General features: G+C 35.0%; 2 protein-coding genes and 1 long non-coding RNA gene across 7 annotated transcripts; 1 reads left to right on the forward strand and 2 right to left on the reverse strand.

Annotated features, from left to right (window-relative positions):
• The first annotated feature begins 777 nt into the window (after positions 1 to 777).
• Positions 778 to 5,858, forward strand: LOC105966548 (Acyl-CoA N-acyltransferases (NAT) superfamily protein). Of its 4 annotated transcripts, none has more exons than XM_012991111.2 (3): positions 778 to 1,688; positions 2,333 to 2,598; positions 3,062 to 3,469. In XM_012991111.2, exons 1-2 carry the CDS (start codon positions 1,060 to 1,062, stop codon positions 2,595 to 2,597), a joined length of 894 nt encoding a protein of 297 aa, XP_012846565.1. In that variant the 5' UTR covers positions 778 to 1,059; the 3' UTR covers position 2,598; positions 3,062 to 3,469. The 4 variants fall into 4 exon arrangements, with proteins under 4 accessions (XP_012846565.1, XP_012846564.1, XP_088682170.1 ...); XM_012991110.2 differs by having other exon boundaries at positions 848 to 1,688; positions 3,138 to 3,469; XM_088826044.1 differs by lacking the exon at positions 3,062 to 3,469 and adding an exon at positions 5,564 to 5,858 and having other exon boundaries at positions 897 to 1,688.
• Positions 2,740 to 5,108, reverse strand: LOC105966547 (Protein kinase superfamily protein). 2 transcript variants are annotated; one of them, XM_012991107.2, is made up of 7 exons: positions 4,785 to 5,108; positions 4,512 to 4,696; positions 4,223 to 4,421; positions 3,501 to 3,664; positions 3,308 to 3,412; positions 3,099 to 3,221; positions 2,740 to 3,013 (listed from the first exon to the last, which is right to left on the reverse strand). In XM_012991107.2, the coding sequence occupies exons 1-7, from the start codon at positions 4,858 to 4,860 to the stop codon at positions 2,777 to 2,779; spliced, it is 1,089 nt and encodes a 362-aa protein (XP_012846561.2). In that variant the 5' UTR covers positions 4,861 to 5,108; the 3' UTR covers positions 2,740 to 2,776. The 2 variants fall into 2 exon arrangements, with proteins under 2 accessions (XP_012846561.2, XP_012846562.1); XM_012991108.2 differs by having other exon boundaries at positions 4,791 to 4,992.
• A 1,146-nt stretch (positions 5,859 to 7,004) lies between the features above and the next one.
• On the reverse strand, positions 7,005 to 8,478 carry LOC105977053 (uncharacterized). Its single transcript, XR_001174528.2, has 3 exons — positions 8,216 to 8,478; positions 7,457 to 7,500; positions 7,005 to 7,342 (listed from the first exon to the last, which is right to left on the reverse strand). It is a non-coding gene; the product is annotated as an uncharacterized LOC105977053 (long non-coding RNA).
• Between the last annotated feature and the right edge of the window lie 257 nt (positions 8,479 to 8,735).

The raw sequence follows: 8,735 nt of genomic DNA on the forward strand, positions 1-8,735 counted from the left end.
TATTTCCAATTCCGTTTCAAAAATATCGGAACGAAAAACTAGTCGGAAATTGGAATTTTTTTGATTGAAATCGACCGTTTTCAGAATTTCTAATTTGTTAGTCACCTATACCATAAAAATATATTTTAATAGGGGTGCTATAAGTGTACATTTTGACTAAAAAAAATCGAAATGAAATAAAATCTGCAATCAAAATCGGAAAATCGGAACTTTTGAAATTCAGAAGGGAAATTGTTGTTTCATAATAGAAAAATATCGAGTTCGAATCTACAAAATAATAAATAAATCATTTCACTTTACACTCCTAGACAAACTACAAGAGGTAAATTGTAATTGTTAATTTACTTCTCTCGTGTCGTTTGCAAATTATTATACGAGAGTGTATGTTTACTCAGTGGACATAGTTGGCTACGATTTTTGGGTAAAATATGGTTTTCATGCCTCAAATTTGCAATGATTTCTTATTTGATCCCTCATATTCACAAAAAAGACATTCGGTCCCTCATGTTTCAAATATTCAACCCTTTAGTCTTTTCCCACAATTTTTCGTTATTACTAACAGAATCAAGTATATGTTCGTCATTTCCTTAACTGACGAAGTAACAATATATTGACGGAAATGACTAAAAATGTTAAATTATTGAAAAATAGGGACCAAATGTGTTTTTGTGAACATGCGAACCAAATGTGAAATCAGTATAAACTTGAGGGATGAAAACTGAAATTTTCCCTTACGATTTCCTTTATAATAAAAATAAAAATAAAAAACAAAAAAACAAAGAAGAAATCACATTTTTCTTGTGTTTCTGGTGTACTATAAGTTTGAAGATTTTTTATTTTTTTCGATAAGAAGTTTGAAGATAATTTGTACACTTAATAAATAGTGTGTTGGATTTGGAGACATAATTAAATAAAGTAATTAAAATCATTAAATAATTTCCCAAATACGCAACACTTGTAACCCATGGTTCCCAAAATAGAGTAAAGAAATGTAAAATCGAAATCAAAATTCACCCACAATAATAATAATATCTTCTATCCAAGCTCTTTGATTCGCCCATGGCAACACAAGTTTCAATCTCCATCTCCCTACACCGTCAGCCCTTCCACCACCACCACCACCACCACTCCGCCGCCGCAAACCACCACCACCATTTCCTCAGTTTCCCCAAACGCAGCCGTCCCAGCTTCTCCCTCTCAGCCACCAACTCCTCCCCATCACCACCACCACCACCGCCGCCGCCGCCGCCACTCCAAACCCCACTCCGCACCGGCCGTTTTCTCACCAATGAAGAGCTCGAGAAGCTGGATCTACTCGGAAACTACAGCTACCACCACCAACTAAAAACCGGCCTTCTCTGGGTCCGCTTAATGCGGGACGAGGAAATCGACATGACCGTTACCTTGCTGTCGGAATCTTTCGCAGAATCAATGATGATGGCGGCGGGTTATGTGAAATTGCTCGAGTTCTTGGTCAAGAATTACTTGATTGAGAGAAGATTATTAAGCCCCCACAACGCCACCCTCATCGGAGTTTACAGAGAAGATGGAGAAGAAGACTTCGAATTAGCCGGCACCGTCGAATTGACTTTCAATCAAACCGGCGCTAATGCGAATCCTCCGACGCCAACTCCACCCAAGGGCTCTCCCTACATTTGCAATATGGCTGTGTCGAAGCCGCTTCGTAGGTAGTAGCACTATTTGTTTCTTGATCCTTTCTTGGGTTTGTTCAGAAAAAAATCTAATTAGGTCTAGAAAAATTGAAGTTCTTGAATGTTAATTGAATAAAATGTTAATCGTCTTTTTTCGAATTTAATATTACTTCGATAGCCAGATGGGTTTCAGGTTTCGGGTTCCGGGTTTTTCAGGTGTCATATTGGAAGTGATTTTGAATTTAGATGGATTTCGGGTTTTCGGGTTTTTCGGGTTTTCGGGTGTCGTATTGGAAGTGATTTTGAATTTAGATGGATTTCCGGTTTTCGGGTGTTGTATTGGAAGTGATTTTGAATTTAGATGGATTTCGGGTTTTTCGGGTTTTCGGGTGTCGTATTGGAAGTGATTTTGAATTTAGATGGATTTCGGGTTCGGGTTTTTAGGGTGTTGTATTGGAAGTGATTTTGAATTTAACTTTACTTCGATAGCAAGATGGATTTCGGGTTTTTGGGGTTTCGGGTTTTCGTGTGTCGTATTGGAAGTGATTTTGAATTTAATTTTACTTCGATAGCAAGATGGTTTTCGGGTTTCGGGTTTTGGGTTTTCGTGTTTTCGGGTGTCGTATTGGAAGTGATTTCACATTTGAGGATTTTTTTTTTTACCCCTGATTTTCTTACAGGAGAGGAATCGGGTGGCATCTTCTGAAAGCGGGCGAGGAGCTTATTACGAAAATGAGTTCCTCGACAGAAGTGTATCTCCATTGCAGAATAATCGATGAAGCTCCATTCAACATGTACACGCGAGCAGGCTACAGCGTCGTTAAGACAGACAGCATCTTGACGTTGCTAACACTCCAAAGACGCAGGCATTTGATGCGCAAGGAATTCCCTCCTCTCCCCGACGATGTTTCTGAACTAGATTTTCCGAACGAACATCTTTCTTGAGGTAACAAACGTGATTTTTTTTATGTTAAAAAATTCTCGGTATTGTTGTTGTACAACACTATACACGATTACGAATAGTCGAATACGACCCTGGAAAATAGAGTTATAATATAACAATCAACCGTTTATGTTGGTCCGATACTTAAATAAGCTTACTCGGAAAAAAAAAACCCGTTTATTCATATCATTCTAAACGTATGCATGGTCAATCCAAGTCCTTTCGAATTGACGTAAAGTATCATTTGTAATTCCCTTACACATTCAATCATCGAGGGCCTTTCTTGGCTGTCTATCCTAACACATCTCGAAGCTAGGTTTCCGAACATGAAAACCGACTCCATTGTGTAAGAGCTTCGCCCCATTTCCGGATCGATCACCCTTTTCAATTTCTTCTTCTCCTTTAGTATATTCCTAACCTGTATTAATTAGTGACTAATTAATATGGTTAATTACATTCTAATTAGGACAGTGATGGATAATACGGTGTGTTAGTGCAAGAACCTGAAGAACTAAGTTCTGATCGTGCGGTCCTTGGTTCAGGTCAACCGCTCTTCTTCCAGTCAAAAGCTCGAGTAGAACAACTCCGAATGCGTATACGTCACTTTGTAGGGTGAGTTTACCTGTCTGTTGATAAAATTAGAATTATAATTTGGGCTCTCTATATTTCGTAGTTTAAAAAGATTCTATTTCGAGTAGAGAAAAGAATATACCAAGGTATATTCCGGATCGAAGTAGCCGAAAGTGCCGAGTACTGTTGCAGTCACACAAGTGTCATGGCCTTCCGGCATTAATTTTGCTAGCCCGAAATCGGATATCTGCTTTTAAGAGCTTGTCATGATAAGTTCTTGATTTATATATATTTAATTAGAAAAGCTCGAAAATTAATTAGTTACTTATTCTTACCTTTGCTTCGTAATTATCATCGAGGAGAATATTGGTGGATTTGAAATCTCGATGGAGGATAGGAATTCCGACGTCGGAAGTCGAGTGTAGGTACGCGAGTCCCTTTGCTGCTCCGATTGCCACTTTCAGCCTCAAAGGCCAATCCATCTTTACTTCTCCTATTCCTTAATTTAAAAAAAAAAAAAAAACCATTAGTAGATAATCAGGTGCATTTAGGGGTACAAATTGGAACGGAAATTCCAATTTCAGCCGATACCGATCTAAAAAATTCAAAATTTGAAACAATATTCTTTGTTTTTTCAAATTCCCGACAGTTCCAATTTATTTGAAACGGAATTGGAATACATATTAGTTTTCAATTTTTGATCCGATTTTAATTCCAAAAATTTCGACTCTCTTTTTTCCTTAAAAAATTAGACTTATAATATTAGTAATATTATGCATTTTGTATTACTGATCACCGAAAAAATAGGAATTTCCGAATTCCGGCAATTCCGATCTGAAAATTTCCGATTTTGGAACTAGTTTTTTCGTTCTAATTTCCATGAAATTCCTATTTCTGATTTCTTTTTTTCTGGAAGATAATTGGAATTAATTTCCCACTTTCGGAAAAAAGTCAGATTTTTTTTTGCGAAAATGCTAATTCCGATATGATCCGTTTGATTTCTACCCCTCTAGGTAGGTGCATTGGAGTGAATAATAGTATTTAAATAAAAACCAACCGTTTAAATGATCCTGCAAATTCCCTTTGTGCATGTATTCATACACGAGGAATCTTTGCTTCCCATCGGCACAATAACCGATTAAGTTTACGAGATTTGGATGATCCAATCTGCTCAATATATCAACCTCCACCCTAAATTCTCTCTCCCCTTGTGCTGCTTTAAACGACGGTAACTCCATTTTCTTGATCGCCACAACCTGTGAATTAATATCCCGAATTTATACTACTTAGATTACGTTTTTTTTTTTTTTTTTTTTTTTTTACGAAAGATAATAAGAAATACTAACCTCACCGGATTTCAGAGTGCCTTTGTACACTCGACCGAATCCTCCCTTCCCAAGAAGATATTCGTCGCTAAAAGAACACGTCGCCTCTTCCATTTCTTTGACTGTAAATACTGCTGACGTATCTCGTCTTTTAGCTGGCGGTTTTCTGTATTCGATTTGCCAGTGTTCCACTGGTTTGTATGTCCCTGCAAATTAAAAAAAAATAAAAAAATCGATCTTCGTCAGAAGAACTATGGATTAATTGAAGTTACATACGTAAGAGATAGAAAATACATATACAAGGATTGATTTGATCCTCGGACTTGCTTCTCCTCCGTTTATTCCACGCAGACACTAATCCGAAAGGCATTTTTCTTGCGGAAAACGAAAAAAAGAAAAGGGTTTTATTACAGCATAGGATTGTTCGTCGGGTTAAGTAAGAGAATCGAAATCGGAGTGTGTATAAAGCAAGTGATGAGAGAAGTTAGCTTTGTGCATATATATTATACTTAGTTCCAACAACTAGGATCTCTCACACTTGAAGTTACAGCCAAAAAGCTACAGCAAGAAAATTAAATTAAAATAAAAAATTAAATTAAATGTTTGAAAATGAAAGACAAGCTGCTTGCTTTGCTATTTCTTGGTACATATGATTTTTCAGATTTTGTTTTGTTTGGTCGAAAAAGAATATAGTAATAATATGCGATGGTTGAGAGGTTATTTTCATTTGATTTTTCTGTTGATCGTTTTTAAACCTCTTACTCAAAATCAAATGTCTCCATTACGGTTCTTGAAAGTAACTTCTGTTTGTTGGGAAATTTCTTCTTCTTCTTTTTTTTTTTTTATTTGTGTGTTTCTGTTGATTAATTATTAGGGTAAATTACACCCACCACCCTAAGGTAATATCAAATTACAAAAATCCCCCTCTTGTTTGGGTAATTATAACCATTATGTTTGACTATGAATCTTCTTACATGTCTACCTTTATGGTTTGAAATTCAATATAATCTTCTGGATTTCTTTCCGTGGAATGTTCTCTAACTACTGTGTACTCGTTTTGTGCAAAAATTCAGTTTCTGATACACCACCACAATCTGGCACATCTTATGATCATTTTATTTCAAAATGTGGAGCTCGAATGGGTAAAATTGTAAGAAGATTTATAGTTGATGGGATAAATTGTAATTACCCAAATATTAGTTTCTTTTTTTTTTTTTTTTTTTTTGACTTTATTATCTAATTAATTATTTTATTTGTTTTGGGTTACAAATCTCTGGGCTTGGGCCAATGTTGAAAACCATTTGCAAACATTGGGCCTAGGTACATCCTTGCATTCGAGATTTTCTCGAGGTTAATATGGTTTTCTTTCTTTTCCTTCTGTAAATTATTAACTGAATTTTTTTTAAGGTTGTTTATATATATATATATATATATATATATATATATAATATAAAATTCCAAATAGGTAGACAACTTTATGGTTTGTAACCACCAACTGCATAGTTTTGATTTTTGAGCAGTTGCATGCATATGCTGCTATTAAAGAGCCATATCATATTTGGCCGATCTTCATTATATTGAGAAATCAAATCTTTATATTTATCGGTGCATTAAATTTTTATATATATTTATTATTGAAAATATAAAATATATAAATAATGTTCAGTAATGAACCGTCAGTTGTAGCAGAAGAATCAATGCAATGTAACTAACTCATTTATTGCGAATTTGCCACCAATATTTTGGATATATTTTGCATTTATGAAAATACTATAGATACATGCGAGTGTTATGGTTTAGGACAATAAGACTAAATGAATTAAGTCGAGCAGAACACGTAATTCACTACCAAAAAACAAGGCTTTAGTGACAGCCGATTTTGTCACAAAAAGCAACAAAATCAGTCACTATAAAGCTTTAGTGACGGCATAGGGACGGAATATGTCTGTCAGAAAACCCCTCGTCACTAATTTAATTAGTGACGGAGATTTTAATTCCGTCACACCGTTTATCACAGAAACGTTCGTCACAAATGAAGGTAATTCCGTCAAAATTACCATATCGAAGACACCTAAAATCTATGACGGATTCCGTCACAAGCAATATTTTTCTGTCAATAATTTGTCACTACCTAACAAAATGTTTTCCCTTAAATTGTGACGGATTCCGTCAAAGTCAAGTTTTTGCAGTCAATAATCCGTCCCTAAACTATGTGACGGATTCCGTCACAAACAGTTTGTGCTGTCAATAACCCGTCCCTAAACTATGTGACGGATTCCGTCACAAATAGTTTGTGTTGTCATGAATCCGTCAATAAGCATGAAAATAATTTTCCTAAAATCTGTGACGGATGCCGTCATAAACAATTCCTGTTGTCAATAATTCATCACCAATGAATGAAATATTTCGTTATATATTTGTGTCACTGAGAGCGTCACAATTAGTCACCAATCCTCTGTCACAAACACTTTGTCACAAATTGTCTGTATCAAAAGAAATGTACAACAAAACCAATAAAATGATCATATAAGTATATTAAGACAAAACCATTATCTCTGTTGTGATATTTCAAAAGTTCTAATGGTAAAAATATACTACAAATGTCGAGCCAAAAATATCTTATAACAAAGACCCAATCTCTAAACTATTGTCCTGTATCACCTCCAACATCCGCAAGCCATGTTATCGTCGTTTATATTTCTCTCCCTCTCATCCATCAACCCCCACTAGTTCATCTTGGACGATCTTTCCAATTTGACAATTCGACAACTTCATACTATATCTGAGTAGCACGTGGTCCCTGCCCAACACTAGTCTCACATTTGCATTTTTACGAATAATCTAAACTGCATCTGACAATGTAACACAAAAAGGTGAAATTTCAAATAAACTAAGTCCAATTTTCTTACATAAAGCAGAACCCCAAGAGAAAGAACACCAAAAGAAAATTACCCCCGATCACATACCGTATACCAGTTACTATAGTTGTTAAGCTTCCGTATTGAATATCCTGCCATAAAAAAATCAACAAAGATCAGAAATAATAAGAGGTATTGCCCAAAACATTAAACAGTTAAAATACCAAAACGAATATCTGAAAAACAAAATGTGCCAATTAGAGCCAACCATCGTATTCTAAGATAGAAGACAAATATTTTGATTAAAAAACGAACAACTATTCCAAGCAAGAGCATAACAAAAAACCTGTAGAATGGCCTGATTATACAAGTACCATTTTAATGTTGGAACAACTTCATGAGTATAAGCTGTGGTCCCCATGTAGACGATACAATATGTGAAGAGGGAGACGAAACAGAAGCTGCATAGCTTCTGCTTAAAACGTCTTGGACCTCAGGGTCTATCTAATTAAAAAACATTCAATAGTTTCGAAGTCACATCATCCAATTATAATTACCTACAAACATCATTTATTGTTTCAGAAAGTACATATAATATAATGCATATCTCTTATGCCTCTGCAGATAGCAACCACAGGCTAACAAATAGCCCCATACGCCCAAATTCAAGAGAATTTTGTAAAATCACCGAACCGAAACTTTTGCTGAATTAACCAATAAAGTCAAATACATCTAATATACACAATAATTTTCTCAATATGTATCAAACCATCACATTCTACTCGGTTTTCACCCACCTATTAATTTACAATTCAAACAGAAAAGCTACGCATATATATATATTGATAAATTAATCCTGAAATTTACCTTCATGCCCAAATGATAGTGTACCGACGAGGACAATCGCTCGCCGCTGCCTTCGGGTGTAGATTCATCGTACAAATCAATTATGGTTCTTCACCACCACATTATAAATCATTTACCCCCGATTTATGCCGCTGCTGCCATTACCCTTTGACGATGAGTGGAGAAAATTGAATTTGAAAGCGTGAGTGTGTGCCTGTGATGTGCAAAACTCAAAAACCTAAATGGCTTGTTTTGGGTGGGGTTTCACTATGACGCCGTAGTGGGAGGAGTTAATGCTAAATTATCATTAATTTATTAACTTTTAACTAGTTTCTTTTTTTTTTTAATTCAATTGTTATCAATATCTTTTATCATCAGTTTGATAAAAACAAAATTAAAAAAAAAATATAGATATAAAAATTAAATAAGAAGGTCAGACCAATATTTTTTGCTAGAATTAGTTTTCATGTTCAAAAAATAAATTGTGGTTTTAAGTAATAATAATAATAATAATAATAATAATAATAATAATAATAATAAT

This window comes from Erythranthe guttata, chromosome 12, assembly GCF_056151865.1.
Source record: "Erythranthe guttata isolate IM_541 chromosome 12, IM_541, whole genome shotgun sequence".
In the NCBI taxonomy this organism is placed as follows: domain Eukaryota; kingdom Viridiplantae; phylum Streptophyta; class Magnoliopsida; order Lamiales; family Phrymaceae; genus Erythranthe; species Erythranthe guttata.